We start from the raw sequence: 16,369 nt of genomic DNA, 5'->3' as shown, positions 1-16,369 counted from the left end.
TGTAAAATTAAGGGCATAGCTGAAAGAAAGGTTTGCTTTCTGTTGGAGGTTAAGTGCTGGGCCAGGAGAGGCAGACCCTGCTGGAGTGTCCATACGATGTCCAGGGCCTATAGGCGGCGGGTGGGGGGGGGGCAGTGACAGGTGCTCTGAATTCTCATCTTCTTGCCCAAGGGATGGAGTGGTATTGCTCAGGAAAAGAGAATGCTTTACTGAGGTCCTAAGGGGTCCCGGCACACGTCTGAGGAATCTTGGAGGACAGACAAAGTGCTGTAGCTGTGTGCTTACAGTTCCAATTTTCAAAAAGCAGAAAATGCATAGATATCATGTCTCTCCAAGAGATTCCCAAACAGATGTTTTGGAAGAAATGATGTAGCCAATAGCTAGCACAGATTCACACGAACCAGAGCAAATTTACTTCCTTTTTTGAAAGGGTTACTCGCCTGATACATTTGGGGAACCCTGAACACATCAAGATTCAAGATTCAAGGAGTATTTCCAGAGGCTTGCCACATCACTCTTTCCTGGGATGGGTATTGAGGAGGGCACCTGTTGGGATGAGCACTGGGTGTTGTATGGAAACCAGTTTGACAATACATTTCATACTAGAAAAAAAAAAAGAATCTCATAGATTCTAAGTTCCTCTAAACAATCTTTTAATTGATATGCCAATTCTATAACAAAAATCTATCCTTTTAAATTACATACGTCAGGATTTTAGGATATTTAGAAAGTTATATATCCATTGCCAGTAATTCCAGAGGTCCTGTGCATTTTTATCAGTGACCTAGATGATGTCACAGAGAGCTTGCAAAATCAAATCTGACGGCTGACACTAACTCTGTCCCTAGGGAAAGAGCCTGGCACCCAGGGAGGGTTGGGGCACATGTTGGCAGAGAGAGGGAAGAAGGAATAAGAGTCTTAACTGGTCCTACAATTAGAGGACGCCAGGCCACAGCCATGGGCATTCAGGCTCCAATCACCCTGCGGTGTCCAGGATGCGGCCGGCCCCGACTGCACAACCTGGGGACCCAGGGAGGGGGTGGCATATGCGGAAGTGTGGGGACGGCTCGCTCTCCTGCCCCTCGCCCAGCAGGGCCATCCGACACTGGCTGGATGACCACGGCATTCTTTTCTTTTTCCTTCCAAATCTGCTTTGCACATGGAGTCAATTAACCATTCTCAGACCTCACTTAATGAAACAGATTAAGTTGGAGAACGGCTCTCTTGTCTCCCCGGCTGCAAGGGCAGCGTGCGGACGGAAAGACAGTGCCTGCATTCGCTGTCCTGCCCTGTTAGGAGGTCCGGTTCTGGAGCGTGCTGTGTCTACACAGACTTGTAGCACCCCGGGCCAGGGCCCATCAGGAACCAGGAGCTCCGGCCTTTCCCTTCGATTTAGTTCCGTTGGGGGTGGTGACTGCCATAAGCACCACCCTCTTGCCTCTGTCTCTAGGGAGCTTTGTGGCGCGGCTTCTGGCTCCCGCACCTGTTCCGCCGCGCCTTTCCCGTTCCTTCCCTCCCGATATCCTCCGGTCTCCCTTCCAAATCCCCCTTGTGTCTCACAGGCTACTTCAACGCCCACCTCCTCCAGGAAGCACTCCTTGGTCACCTCCTGCTGGCTCCTTTCTTTGGACGCTCGGATTCTACATGCGGTCTGGTGGCTTCAACAGCCAAAGAGGGTTGCGCAAGCCCCTGGAGAGCAGGGGCCAAGCCTGCCACTTCTCTGGTGTTCTCTGGAGCACGGGAGGTGGCACGGAGTGCCCCTCCATCAGTCCCAGTAGGAGAGGCAGGTACTGCTTCACTGGGGCATTCAGGGTGATGTGCCACCCAGGCCCCCCTTCAGGAACGGGGCACTCAACCCCCTCGGCTGCTGGACGTGCCGGAGCAGACACCGCCCCCCGCCCCGAGCTGTCAGCCCCTAAAGAGACTGCCCTGGGTGATAAGAGCTGCCAGCCTAAAGTTGTGGCAATTCTATCCAACGACCAGCGGACAGGGGGCTACAGACCTGCTCCTTCACTCCGTCTTGGGACAGCTCTGAATCACCTCAACTTCAGCGCCACCTCAACTTCAGGGCCAGAACTCCCCACCCAGACTCAGCTTTTCCCTCCACCCAATCTTGCTCCCTTGCCTTCCTGTCTACCACCATTGATCCAAAGGACCCTCCTCCGTTTCCTGGGCAGACCCTGACAGTTGTTCATCGCCCCAGTCTGTTCATCTCTGTAAACGCAGCAGGGCGGAGGAGGTGCGGAGAAAATCCTGCGCCCCCGGCAGGTGAGACCTCACTCAAGGTCAGCAGCGTGGGCAAGACTCAGCCCTCCGGGAGCCCGCTCCTCTGCCTGCACCCGTGGCCAGGGGTGGGTCGCCTGGGGGGCGGGGAGGGGAAGCTGGCAGGCCCTCCTCCAGGCAGCAGGTGGCCAACGTGGGTGGGGACAGGGCACCTGAGGCATGTTGCTCTTTGAGGAATGCTTGAAGTGCTCATTTAGTCCGTTCATAGCATGAAATGCATAATTTTTTCTGAAATCAGCAAACATCTTTGAGTAGCGTCCCCAAAGAGGCAAGTGGTTACCAGTTGTTTTAAGTTTGGGGAACATTTTTAAGGGAAAAAAAAAAAAAAAAGAAACCCATGAGCCGTTCTGGAGCTTTCTGCAAAATGAGGACAAGACATTCGCAACTCAGTTGTAATCACAGAGCGCCTCGCAGCAGCCCATGGAGTGTGGGAGCAGAGTCCACAGACAGCTGCGCTGAAGGGACCCTCCCTCCGTGTCTGCCGGGGGAAGCGGATGCAGGAGAAGGAAACTGATCCTGGAGAGCATGCAGGGCAAAGCTCCCCGGGCTCACGAGGGAGATCACGGGTGACGGCCCACCCTCGCTGCCGCCAGTTCCCCACCTTTCCTTACAGTGGTTCCCGCGTACCTCGGACCCAAGAGGGGGCCGACGCGAAGACTGTTTCCAGGGGCCTTGCAAGGGTTAGATCGTTCAAGCCTCCCGCTCAGCAGACCCATTTTACAGAAGACAAAGTAGGGGCACGAGCCAACTGCCCAGGTCACAGAGGGAGGGAACGGAGGAGGCGGAATGCCCATCCGGTGTCGAATTCCGGGGCGCGCGCCTCAGACTCCCACAACTGGAAGTGACCAGCAGCGGGGGCACAGGCCACCTCGCGTCCCGCGGGAGCTGGGGTAGAACGCAGACGTCCCGCTCTAATCTGCAGGGCGCCACACAATCCACCTGGCGCTCCCTGCTGTCCTGACCCCGCAGATGGGCCCTCTGAGGGTCAAGACGTTTACTCCTGGAGTCCGTGTGTGGTCTAGCTGAACACCCTCTTCCATTCCGGCTAGCTCCCTCTGGTTTCGGTCCCTGTGAACGTGAGGCAGCTGCTCCGGGCCCTCCGTGTAAATCTCTCATGACTTTATTGGCATGCATGCTCTTCCCCTGCTTCGTCCCGTCAGCCTCTCCTCCCAGGACATACTTTCCATCCCTTTAATCATCTTTAGTGCCTCGCTTTGGACCCTGTCCCGGGTCCACATCCTTTGCGAGGTGTGCTGACCTAACCCAGACGTTTCTTAACACGAGTGGGGCTCAGCGCAAGGTCGGCTTCCCAGCGTGTGTGTGTCACTCTCCTCTTCCTACGTTCCCGGGTCACGCTGCTCTCCGGAGGCCTGCCACTGTCGAGGGCGGGGGGAGGGGGTTGCTGCGGAGCGAGGCGACCGGGCCCACGAGCGGAGGTGGGGCCGACACGGGTGCTGAGCATCAGCCCGCCGCTGCCTGGGCCCGAAGGAGCGGAGCTGGGCAGGGGGTGACCCTTCATTCAGAAGCTTGGGGATTCCACACACCCCCGCACACATACTCGGGACCGGGCGGCAGGGAAGAGGGCCACCAAGTCTCTGTTCTCCCTGATCCCTTCCCGGCCCCAGAGAACCCCAATCCCCTTTTAGGGGGTGCTCCCTACTTCTTCCCTCCGCCAGGAAGCCAGAAACCAGGAATTAGCCTCTGTGAAGCAGCTACGGCAAAAAGGCAGCACCCACAGTGAAATAAGCCTGCCCTGGTCTGGTCAAGCCTGGACTAGGGCTTGGTCCCACTCTCCTGGCTCAGTTTCCCCTTTTCCTGCAGCCACGTGACGTGCCTGGTGGTTCTGATGCCGAAGCCAAGACGGCCTTCCTCCTAGTCAGTTGTATGCTTACTGTCCTCTGCGAAGGCCTCACACCCACCAAATGCATCAGCTGATGATGAGCTCTGGGTGCCCGGTGCCCCATTCGCCCGGAGCTGTGGCCACCACCCAGCACTCCTCGGTCAGGGCCCACGTGTGGAGGGAAGCACCGGGGACCCTGGTCAGCCACAGCCTTAGTTTCAAGGGATAACAGGAAAACAGGCCCCTCTAGTTTCTTAGCAAGCGATGAGGGCTGGACTATTCCTTGGCTCTCAGACGACATTCTGTGTTCATCAAAGGTAAAACCACAGGCCATCACTTTTATCCACGAAAAAACTCCCCATAGAGGAACACACCTCATTTTAGTTCCCTAGGCAGAAGCCTTTTTGCTCTCTCCTTCTCTCCTTCCTCCTTCCCATCTTTCTTCTCTTTTACTCCCTCCCTTCCTTTATTTTTTACATTTCCAGCCAGAAGGAATATATGCATATTCAAACAAAAACATTTACTCTAATGCGGCTTTATTACAAATGTCCACAGACCCCAAAACATTGAGTTTTCCATTTGAAATATACCATGAAGACCTTTCCATGTGACAGAGGCTGCAAGGAAACTAAGGCATATGCCTTCCTGGGACGCCTAGCCTCAGCTGCTTATGTATCCAGGGCTGCCTCGTGGCACTTTTTCTTTTCTAAGTTTATTTAGAGAGAGAGAGAGAGAGAAAGAGAATCCCAAGCAGGCTCCAGACTGTCAGCACAAAGCCTGACGTGGGGCTCGAACCCACAAACCGTGAGATCATGACCTGAGCCGAAATCAAGAGTCAGACACTCAACCGACTGAGCCACCCAGGCGCCCCTCGTGGCAGGTTTTCTGGCCCCTAGCTGTCACCCAGCACTCTGAACTGCAGGGAGGCCCTGGTTTTTGCCTTAGTGTGAGTGAGCGCCTCCGGGTGCTAGAGAGCAGGTGCATGTGCAGTTTCTGATCTGCATATCGTTTGTCACAGCAGAGCCCAGCACCACGCGGGACAGAAACCCTTGGAATTGTGAGCTCCTGGAGGCCATGTCTCAGAACATATGTCAGCTGGGACCCAGTCCCTTGAGGACTGCGATTGTTACGGTAAGGTCAGGGGAAAGAGCATTTCTCCTCCCAAGGGGGCATAACCTGTGCTGCCCTGGACTCCTGAAGGGACCCACCCCCGGGGCCGGCCCAGAGAAGTGTACCCCCTGCTTCCCAACTGGTACCCAACCCACCTGCTTCACCTCACAGGTATTAGCTGGCCACTGGGGAAAGCGAAACCCAGGCCAGAACCGACGGAGCTACAGACGGCTGGCCAAGGACAGAAAGCCCAGAGTTCTCGACGGAGTCTCTCCTACCTTCGGTCATTTCTCCTCCTCCGGAACAACTTCTTCGTGTGGGCGATCTCTACTTCGTGGGGCATCGGGTGGTAGCCCTGCGTCATGTGGGAGGAAGGGGGATCGTTAGTAACTTGGGAAAGACGGCAAAGACCTTCTCGCACGTAACTGTTGATAACGACATCTGTGACGAAGGAAATCGGGAGTGCAAGACTAGACTCCGACCACCAAATCCACACTGAAAAATGGAAAATGGTAGAATGAATCCATTTCCCACCAGGCAATGATGCTGTAATTACAGAACCGAAGATTAGGAAGGACACAAAGGAGACCTTAGAATCTGTCATACCCAGTCATTCAAATTCCAGACGAGGACACTGAGATCCAGAGGGGTGAGTGAACCAGTTCAAGGTCTTGTAAGAGCATTAGCAACAAAGCGGGGACCAGATCCCAGATTCATGGCTGCACGATGGAGTTATTTTTTGAACACTCGTGACTTCTCTCAGCTTCCCGACACAGTGGGAACGTCAGTAACTTCTCCGGGCCATTGAGAGGACAAGGAGACACAGCCCCTTGCAAACAAAGAGGGCCTCACAAAGAGGGAGTGGGCTAGGACCCGGGTTGTCTCACGCCAGCCCAGGACAGCCCAGGCAATTCTGACCCAAGACCCTCATTCCTCACACTCCCGGGGAGTACTCAGGATGAAATAGTTAAATGCTGTTTTAAACTCTGAACTGGGAAAAATCCCAAGGATGGTCTCTTGTATAGTGTCGTCAGGACGACAGCTATGCATGTACGTCAAGGTTGGAGAAAGACCTTCGACTTATAACATGGGGCTGATCTTGCACATGCTGAGCCCCAGGCAGAATTATCTGCTGAAGCTGGGCTGAAGGCCAGCCCTAGGCACACACAGGATGAGAGGGAGTGACAGGTCTCGGTGTGTTTAGGAGTGATCAGCCAGGGGCGCCTGGGTGGCTCAGTCAGTTGGGCGTCCGACTTCGACTCAGGTCATGATCTCACAGTTCATGGGTTCGAGCCTCACGCCGGGCTCTGTGCTGACAGCTCAGAGCCTGGAGCCTGTTTCGGATTCTGTGTCTCCCTCTCTCTCTGCCCCTCCCCTGCTCATGCTCTGTCTCTGTCTCAAAAATAAATAAAAACTTAAAAAAAAAAAAGTTTTAAAAAGAGTCGTCAGCCAGAGTCCATATAACCCAACCCCCCCCCCGCCCCCACTTTATAGACAGGGAGACTGAGGCCCAGAGCCTCTATGGTAGCAACCCTCTGGTTTTAGGCTCCACAGCAGATGGCCTCACTGGGAGGCCTTCTCAGGGCTTAGTCCCCAACCAGTGCGGGGTGGATGTTGGCAGTTCTGGCCAGTCTCAAGGAGCTTCCCAGGGCCCGGCAGCGGGAGGACAAGAGGGAACAGGCTCGGGAGGACACAGGGACTCCGGCATCACGGATGCCTGGCCTAGCCTCCTATGGAGCCCCGGGAGGGAAGGACACATTTCAACATTTATTGTAATAACAGTCCCTCCCTCCTACCCTGTCTCTTGCCTCCGACAATCCGGCCAAAGAGCATGAATGAATTCCGGGCTCCAGGCGGCCACAATGGGCCTGTGCAGCCTTAGGATGTGCTTTGTTTAATGGTTTTTCTCAAAGGATATTATTTGCTTTTCTTTAATACAAAACACAAACAAGGAAAAACACCAAGTCTTCCCCTCTCATTTCCCCTCTCCCATCCTGACCCAGCTCCGGGCTGGCCCCTTCCCTCCCTCCTGGCCTGGGGTCACTGTAGGAACACACTGGGTGTGCCCCACGTAGACAATGGAAGGAAGCCGAGGCTCCCTCTCACGCTGGCAGCCTGGATCGGGATCTCAGCTCTGAGGCCGGGCAGACGGAGCTGTCCGCGACCCTGGGCCTTCCATGAGCCCAGAAGGTGCGGCCTCCCCTGTCTGGGCTTCAGAGTCCTGGGCTCTGGCCTGCATCCCGCCCTTCTCCACACACAGTGGGGAGCTGCCTTCGGGACTCACCCTCCGCTGGAGTCCTAGCTCTCTACCAAACTCAGAGTGGCCCAGAGGACCTGCAGGGCCCCTCGAGGCTTCTGATGGAGCCCCTGCTGTGACCTCTGTGTCCACCTGTCTCCTCCGAAGTATGTGAATGCGTAGAAAATATAAGAGTAAAAACACGCGGTCCGGAGCTGCACCGTGAACGTTCAGCTCCTGACGCTCCCTTTGGATGATTCTGTGACTTTGACAGATAACCTCACCTCCACCTGCCTCACTTGCCACATCCGTAAAATGGACATAATAACCGCATCGGCCTCCTAGGGTCCCTGCAGGGGTTAAATGGGTTGATAAGCAAGTAAAGAAGGCAGACTAGTGCCTGCTATGCAGTATGCCTCAGCGTCTCCAGTGGCGCCACTGTCACCATCACTTTCATCACCTTCCCATCCTCCGGACACTCTGCTCAGGGCTGAGGGGCCAAAGCAAGCGAGGGTGTTCTGGTCCCTCTCCTCACGGAGCCCCCAGCCCTGGCAGCGAGTCTGGCTGAGGTGGTCTGCAGGAGAGGAGGGTGTGGGAGGCTCAGGTTTGGGAGGTGACCCAGGTGTGGAGCTGGAGAAGGACGGAGAAGAATGGAGAAGGATGGAGAGCTCTCTTTGGCCTGAGGCTGGCAGGCACCAGCAGGAGGCCAGAAATCGGCGAAAAACACGTGATAGAACCAAGTCTTGCACTTCTGAAATCTTCCCTCTCCAGGAACAATCCAGGCTGGGGCTAGGGAGGACTGGTCCCACCCGCAAGACCACCTGGAGCCCCTGGCTATGGGCATGTTGGTGAATCAATGAATGAGAGCCACCTTCCCTGGGGCACTTACACAGGACCTTGAGGAGCTCCTGCATAAAGCAGGACGCTGTATTTATACAAGCTTCACTGGAGGACTCTCTTCAATCAGCCACTTTGCTTCTCAGGCTGGTGGTGGGCACCGAGTGACCCACACAACTCAAGATGCTGCCCACACTCCCTCCAAGACAAGGGTGACTGGGGTCAATCGGGGAAAATAGGTGGCCGGCGGAAGAAGAGAGAATCTGTGCTCAGACCCACATCTGCCATCAGGCCAGTGTTGATCCGGGTTAGCCCAGCTTCTCTACTCACCGGCAAGAGGTAAGGCTGGCACGCGAATGTTCTTGGCAGCCTTACTCATCAGAGTCACGACTGGAAACAACCCAAATGTCCACTAACTGAGGACTGGATAAGTAAAATGTGGTATGTCCATACAATGGAATATTATACGGCCACACAAAGGAAGGAAGTTCTGATACATGTGACAACGTGGATGAACCTTAAAAATATCATGCTGGGAGCACCTGGGTGGCTGGTTGGTTGAGGGCCCAACTCTTGATTTTGACTCCGGTCCTGATTCCAGGGTTGTGAGGTCAAGCTGTGCCTCCGGCTCCATGCTGGGCGTAGAGCCTGCTTAACATTCATACACACTCTCTCTGCCCCTCCCCGGCTCTCTCTCACTCTCAGAAAACAAAAAAACAACTCCCACCTCCTCCCCCCCAAAGAAACAACAACAACCCATCATGCTCAGGGAAAGAACCTAGTCACCGAAACCCAGTATTGTATAATTCCATCGTCATGAAATGTCCAGAATAGGCGAACGTGCAGACAGGAAGTAGATGAGTGGTGGCCGGGGGCTGGGGAGAGGAAGGATAAGGAGTCACTGTGAATGAGTACCAGGTTTCTCTTTGGGTGATGGAAATATTCTGGAATTACACAGGAGTGGTGGTTGCACGTGTGACCTTGAGGATATACTAAAAAAAAAAAAAAAAAAAAAAAAAACCCAAGAAACCCAACTCACCGTACACTTCAAAAGGGTGAATTTTATGGTACGTAAATCATGCCTCAATTTTAAAAAGTGGGAAGAAAATCCGGGGGCAGTATGTTCTGGGGAGAGGGGACAGCAAGTGTTAATTAAAAAAAAAAAAAAAAAAAAAAAAAAAAAAAAAAAAAAAGAGCGGTGCCTGGGTGGCTCAGTCGGTTAAGCGTCCGACTTCGGCTCCGGTTATGATCTCGCGGTTTGTGGGTTCGAGCCCTGCGTCGGGCTCTGTGCTGACAGCTCAGAGCCTGGAGCTGGTTTCGGATGCTCTGTCTCCTCCTCTCTCTGCCCCTCCCCCGCTCATGCTCTGTCTCTCTCTGTCTCTCGATAATAAATAAATGTTAACAAAAAAAATTTTTTTTTTTTAATTTTTTTTTTCAACGTTTATTTATTTTTGGGACAGAGAGAGACAGAGCATGAACGGGGGAGGGGCAGAGAGAGAGGGAGACACAGAATCGGAAACAGGCTCCAGGCTCTGAGCCATCAGCCCAGAGCCCGACGCAGGGCTCGAACTCACGGACCGCGAGATCGTGACCTGGCTGAAGTCGGACGCTTAACCGACTGTGCCACCCAGGCGCCCCAACAAAAAATTTTTTTAAAAAAGCAAGCAAGAAAGATCCAGCCACAATGGAGCATGCTCCTCTTGCTCCATTACTCTCCAGGAAGCAGTTGCCCTGAAACATTTTATATAAGAGAGGGCTGCAAAGGGCAGCATGTCCTAGGCAAGAGGCACCCAATGACAAGTGTGAATAATAAAGAATCTGGAAAGGAGCATGGGGGATCGGTATCTCCAGGCCTGGCCAGGGGATATGATATTTCGGCTTTGGACCAGAGTTCCCTCCCTGCTTTTCAGAATATATCACTAAAGTGGAGAATGGAAATTTATCAGGCTTCTTAGAATCATCCTTTAACAGCAAACAGTGGTCTCTGCTCTAATTCCCTTATTTAACAAATCCTTCCATTCTATGCCTTGAAAGAGCCCCAGGGGCGCCTCTGTGGCTCAGTCGGTTAAGCGTCTGGCTCTTGATTTCGGCTCAGGCCATGATCTCATGGGTTGTGGGATCGAGTCATATATTGGACTCTAAGCTGACAGTGTGGAGCCTGCTTGGGATTCTCTCCCTCTGCCCCTCCCCTACTCACACTCTTTCTCTCTCAAAATAAGTAAATAAACATTAAAAAAAAGAAAAAGAAAGAGCCTCATATGAATGTCAGTCCAGGTGGGAGACACTCCCTCCCCAGTCCTCCCACAAGGGAGAGCACGGCCTTCTGGTTTACCAGCTGCTTGGTGTTTCTCACCAGTCTCGAGTCACGTGAGACCCCGCAGCGTTACCCTGGACCACCTCAGGCCCTGCCTGCTCTACCTTCTACTTCTCTGCATGAGAATTCCTCCCCTAGCTCTGAGACCTGGCTGCAGATCCTCTGACCACGTTTGCTAAGTAAATGGGCCTGGGAGACAAGTAGGTTATAGAAACCAAGCCTCTCCAGGGACGGAGGGAAGATAATACTCCATAGGCGGCACGGGCAGAATACACAGGAAGCACACACACGCACACACGCCTGGCTCGGAGATCAGCAGTGGTGTATATATGCCCCCCTGCAGGGCCATGCCTGATGGCTCTGGTTGCAGAAACATGTTCTATAAGATCCACCCATTCCAGGGTAGGCTGAGGTGGGTACTTACAACCCAGGGCGGTATTTCCAAGGGATTAAAGGCAGGCCCAGCAGAGCGGCTGGCCCCAGGCTGGGAGCGCACGGGCCTTGCCCTGAGAGGCCAGGAGAGACAAACAAATCTTGGGTCTGGGGTGCAGCAAGGGAGGGCCAAACAAACACACCAGGCGAGGAGCGTGTGCGCCCTCGGCCCTGAGACCCCCTGACCCTGTGCTCGCAGTGCCACACTTCCACTAGGCTACAGGCGCCCCTCCCTCCCCCCATCCTAAAACCCACCAGCTCTCCCGTCCACCTTCCCAGTAAAAATTGCCGTTTTAGGCACCGCACATATAGTGAAAAAGAAATCGGCCAAATGCTGGTCTGTGTAGAGCACACGTCTAGTGAGAGCAGAGAGGCGACCATCAGGTGAGCAGATGCTCTGATAACTGACAAAAACACTACGGAGCAGAACAAGGCGTGGCAAGGGCATGAGCACGGCGGGGGCGGGGGTGGGGTGGCCAGGGAAGACTTCTGTCACTTGGCATCCGTCCGTCAAACCCACCCACCCGTATGTCTATCCTTGGTTCTTTCTCATGCAACCAGTGCCGAAGGCCCACCGTGTGCCAGGTGCATCAGGTGGAGAATACTAGAATGAGCAGACTCAGTTCTGGCCCTGGAGGTCAGGGGATCATTGGACAGAGGCCTCTGGCAGCCCAGAAGAAGGAAGGAGGACCCTGCTTACAAGAAGGGTCAGGGAAGCCTTCGCGGTACCTACGCTGAGCCCTAAGGGGTTTGATAGGGGTACATGAGAAGACTAGAAGCTACGTTATGACCTCCGTCAGCTGGCCAATGATGTTAGCATCACAGCAGTGTGTGGAGATGTGCTCGGCACCGTGGTCAGACAGAGAAGCACCAGGGTAGTCTGAGGGCCAGGGCTGGTGCTCCTGATGTCTGGCTTGGGGCCACCTGGATGGTTCTTCACCCCCTTTAAGCAGGTAGATTTATGTCCCTCAAAACGATCAGCTGGAGTCCTAACCCTGGAGGGAGCTGTGAACATGACCTTATTTGGAGATACGGTCTTTGCAGATATGGTCAAGTGAAGACGATGTCATACTGGATGAGTGGGCCCTAAATTCAATGACTGGTGTCCTTAGAAGAAGAAGGAAATTTGGCCACAGAGACACAAGAGACACAGAAAGAGAAGGCCATGTAAAGATGGAGGGAGTGTTGGACCAACACAGCTTGAGCCAAAGAACTCCAATGACTCTGGCAGCCACCAGAAGCTGGTGACAAGAAAGGATTTTTCCCCAGAGCCTTCAGAAGGAGCATTGGTCCCACCGACGCTTCCATCCCAGATTTCTAGCCTCCAGAACTGTGGGACAATAAATGTCTGTTCTGTACATCACCCAGTTAGCCGTACTTATGGTGGCCCTCGAACACTCCCGGCCCTCTCATCCAGATCCCACAGCACAGTCCCAGCCGCAGGTCCAGAGTGTGAGGCTGGCCTGATGGCCTCTCCCATCTGCTCCCTGAGTGTCCACAGCTTGGTCCTCTCAGTGCGGTCCCCCAGCACCCTGTCTTCTCCATCTGATTCTCCCCGGCAGAGGTCACATCACCCCCCACCTGTACTACTCCAGAGCCCTCGGGGCCATAACCCACAGGGGTACGCTGCTCCAGGGCTGGAGTACCAGGCCCTGTGCCAGTCCGGAGGGGGTCGTCTAGCCTCCCACCAAACCAACAGCCTGAGATGCTGCCCAGGCCCCAGCTTCACAATGAAGAGAGACCCGAATCCCTAGGACAAGCAGGGTGCATCCACCTCCCAGCCCAGCCCCACCTTCCGGCACCCCTGCAGGGACCAGGGAGACGGGAGGGGCAGGGAAGCTAGAAACCACGTACGCACTTCACAGAACCCCATGCCCCTTTTCCCTTCAGAGAAATTTTTTCTGATATTCCTGTGACCTTTGGCCCACGGCCACTAACCCCAGACCTGAGCCCGACAGAAATCATCCAAGCCAAACTGTCTCCCACGTCTGTTATCTTTCTTTCACACATCAGCTCTTTGCAGAGAGAGAGACAGAGAGAGAGAGAGAGAGAGCATTATACCAGTACGAGAGTCTTCCTCCTGTTGTATGAAGGGTCCCCCAGACTGCACAAGACCTGGCAGGAACTGCATAGCCTTCACTGGGAGGCAGTGGAACCGTGAAACACCCGAGTTGGAACAAGGACCCTGGTCCAGGTGAGGCGTCAGTGGGAGGCTTCCAGCGGGGAGGTGCCCTCCCCAGTCTCCTGTGGAGGTAGGCCCTGTACTCCAGCCTGCTCTCTCCAGTGCCACACCTGTCTGCCCCATCACACCTGGATGTGCACCCTCCACCCTGGCCTCTTGGAAACCACGAACCGTCTCCTCTTCTTCACGAACTTGCATACTGATCGGCCCCTCCAGGCTCCTGTCACTCGCAAGAATGCTATAAAATACATGGAAACTGATGGCTTCCTTTTTTTCCAGAAGATTCCAGGTGGAGGGCCCCAGCCATAGTCTGACAGAAGAAAAGCTGGACGTTGGTTCTGCCGTGCCCACCGGGCAAGCCCAGGGAGCCGGGGTCCCAGGGAGGCAGGACAGACCCTCCGGCCAAGCCAGCTTGGGACTTCCCAGTCTCCCCCCATCTCCAGCCCAACTCGGGGAGATATCCCAAGGGCAAACAGTACAAAGCAGCCACAGCACTTGGCAACGTAATGGGCCATAAAAATACCAAGTACATCTCCCTTGACAATGAGCTTGTCTCAATAGCGGAGCCTTCCTCCTGCGGGGGGTCATGTTTTTTCATAGCTTCTAAGAAGTTATCCTACCAAGGTCTTGCTGTGGGCACGTGGGCAGGATGTGTGGGTCACGTCCAATGAAATAAACAGGTAATGTTTCTAAAATTCCTGGAATCTCTAGGCTGCACGGCTATTCAGAAGAAGCCGACCGGTTTTAGAAAGAAAGGTGAGGGGCAGACAGGCTCACTCACGTTTAAATGTGTGGTTTTCTTTTTCTTTCAATTTATTTATTTATCTTTAATCAGCAGAGACTTGTAAAAAATGCAATACCTTAGCTGGAGTCCCAGTGTAAGAAAACAGATAAAAGTAGGCAGGGATGAGATCCAGAGGCTGAGCCATCGGGACTCACCCCTGCCTGGAGTTCCTACTCACGCTCTGGAATGTGCACCTCAACTCCACCTGTTCTGAAAAGGTTTGCTCTAGACACCATGCGATGCTGGCTCCACAGGAACTGGACGTATTTCTAGAGGAAGAGCTTAACTGAGGCTCTCCGGGCAGGTTTTAGTGAAGTCTCTGACCAACCCCCCCCCCCCCCCCCCCAATTGCACATGAACACTTTTCCTGTGGTGGTCTTTGGGGTGAGAGCCCTTGGCATTCATCATAATCTGGGGGTCTATGCCTGAGCGGTACTGCAGTGACAGAGGCTAGATCGCTGCCCTGTGCACACCTTCCTTGGATGCACTAAGCCAATAAAACCCACCCCTCCCCTTTCCTTCAAGTTGGGTTTCTCACCATAAAGGCCAACGGAGTCCTGACTAATAAACCACACACACCTTTCAGGCAACCTGGGTACTGGATCTGTTGCTAAACCTGGGCAGTTATTTCTTCCAGCCCTCTCCTCCTTCTTGGGGAAAATGAGGATGAAAATATTTGACCTTCCTGCCTCCTTCGCCATGACTATTTAAGCTTTCCTTTGATTGCATGAGCCGGTAGATCTCCCCTTGGTATCTTTAATGGGGGCGCCTGGATGGCTCAGTCAGTTATGTGTCTGACTTTGGCTCAGGTCATGATCTTGTGGTTCATGGGTTTGAGCCTCGCGTCGGGCTCTGTGCTGACAGCTCGGAGCCTGGAGCCTGCTTCGGATTCTGTGTCTCCCTCTCTCCCTGCCCCTCCTCCGCTTGTGCTCTGTCTCTATCAAAAATGAATAAACACCCTACAAAATATAGAAAAAAAATATGAAGGTATTTTGAGGTGGGTTTCTATCACTTATCACCAAAAAAAGTCCTAAACGATTCAGCACGAGGTAGCTATAGATGATGCTGTACTTGGTCTTATTATATCGGTGAAGTCATGGAAAGGAAACGTGAGCATCCCCGCCCCTTCCCACTGGTAACCCAAGGGGCAACTGCAGATACAAATGACGTTGATTTGATCATTTCTGAATGACGAGGAAAAAAGATGGGTGAGAACATTGACGCAAAGGACAGAAAGCAGGAACCAACAGAACACTGGTTGAGAACTCTCTACATTATACGGTGTAAAACGTAAAGGGAGCAGTTCCTGAGGGGTTTTCAAGGACCATTGTCAGTCGTCCGGGCGCAGTCCCCGATGCACAGTCTCGCGGTGGCCACTAGAGAACGGAGCTCTCCCCTCCCCTGATGAGGGACCTTCACGGAAGGTCCCGGGAGCCCCGCTGAACTGAAAAAGGCAACACCTCAGGCTGCTGCAGACCGAAGACTGGAAGATGTGCAAGAAATGGAACAGGACAAGTGGCCGGGGGAAATGGCACGATGTGTGCTCTGCGGCCTCCAGAAAAACTTAGCTTAAACGCATACAGCCTGAGTTCTGGTCCCTAACTCAGCGGTGTGTTCCTGACAGAGATGAGACCCAAATCCTCAAAAGACTCCATAAAGCAAGCTCCAGGGAAGAGAAAGCGATACTTGTGCTCGGGCCTCTGCGGGGAAGTGGCCGTCTCTGAGAGGTGGGGACGTTTGTCACGTTTGTGAATAGCGTCTTGGACTTGGGGAGGTTCAAAAGCCATCCTGGGAATAGAAGCAACAATGGATTCTGGAAGAAAATTGAGACTCTGCAAATACTCAGAGATGGCCGCTGTGTTCTGTGGCCACACCGTGTGCCACAGATGTAAAGAAACTCTGTCTGTGTCCCAAAGAAGTCCACGGGCTGCAAGGGAGAACAGATACACCAAGGATACACGCTAGCGGCAAGGACCGCCTGGAGGAAGGAATGCCTGAGGCTACCCTCTGAGTTACCAGAAGACTTGGAAGCTCCCAGAAGCTGCCTAAGAAAGATGGCGGCCTCAGCGCGAGTTACTAGGAAGTATGCTTTAATGGCTCTGCTCTTGCTTCTGCTGAACGTACTCTGGTGCGGTTCATCATACGAAGGGGCAGGAATCAGGGTTCAGCCAGCGTAAGGGCACCTGTGCCCCGCACCCCACCCCCCTGACCTCCCACCTGTCAAACCAGCTCTACCTGTGATACTGAGATCCCGGGGTGAGTTCCACTGTGCAGGGGAGGCCTCATGTGAATGAAAGATTCATCTCTCCTGCCCCCTGCACTGGTGGGCCAGGGCTGGCTGGTCAGATATT

The 16,369-nt window shown here is 53.8% G+C and overlaps 1 protein-coding gene across 8 annotated transcripts in view; it reads right to left on the bottom strand.

Moving 5' to 3' along the window:
* Nucleotides 1–16,369, bottom strand: part of CTIF (cap binding complex dependent translation initiation factor) — a 296,988-nt gene that overhangs the window by 129,615 nt on the left and 151,004 nt on the right. For all 8 annotated transcript variants that reach the window (XM_043558766.1, XM_043558768.1, XM_043558769.1 and 5 more), the window contains one exon: nucleotides 5,512–5,588. In XM_043558766.1, the coding sequence (XP_043414701.1) occupies nucleotides 5,512–5,588 (77 nt within the window). The remainder of the gene's footprint in view (nucleotides 1–5,511; nucleotides 5,589–16,369) is intronic.

The sequence above is a fragment of the Prionailurus bengalensis genome, chromosome D3, assembly GCF_016509475.1.
Source record: "Prionailurus bengalensis isolate Pbe53 chromosome D3, Fcat_Pben_1.1_paternal_pri, whole genome shotgun sequence".
NCBI lineage: Eukaryota > Metazoa > Chordata > Mammalia > Carnivora > Felidae > Prionailurus > Prionailurus bengalensis.
Note: the sequence above shows the minus strand (reverse complement) of the source record. Positions and strands in the feature narration are given on the sequence as shown.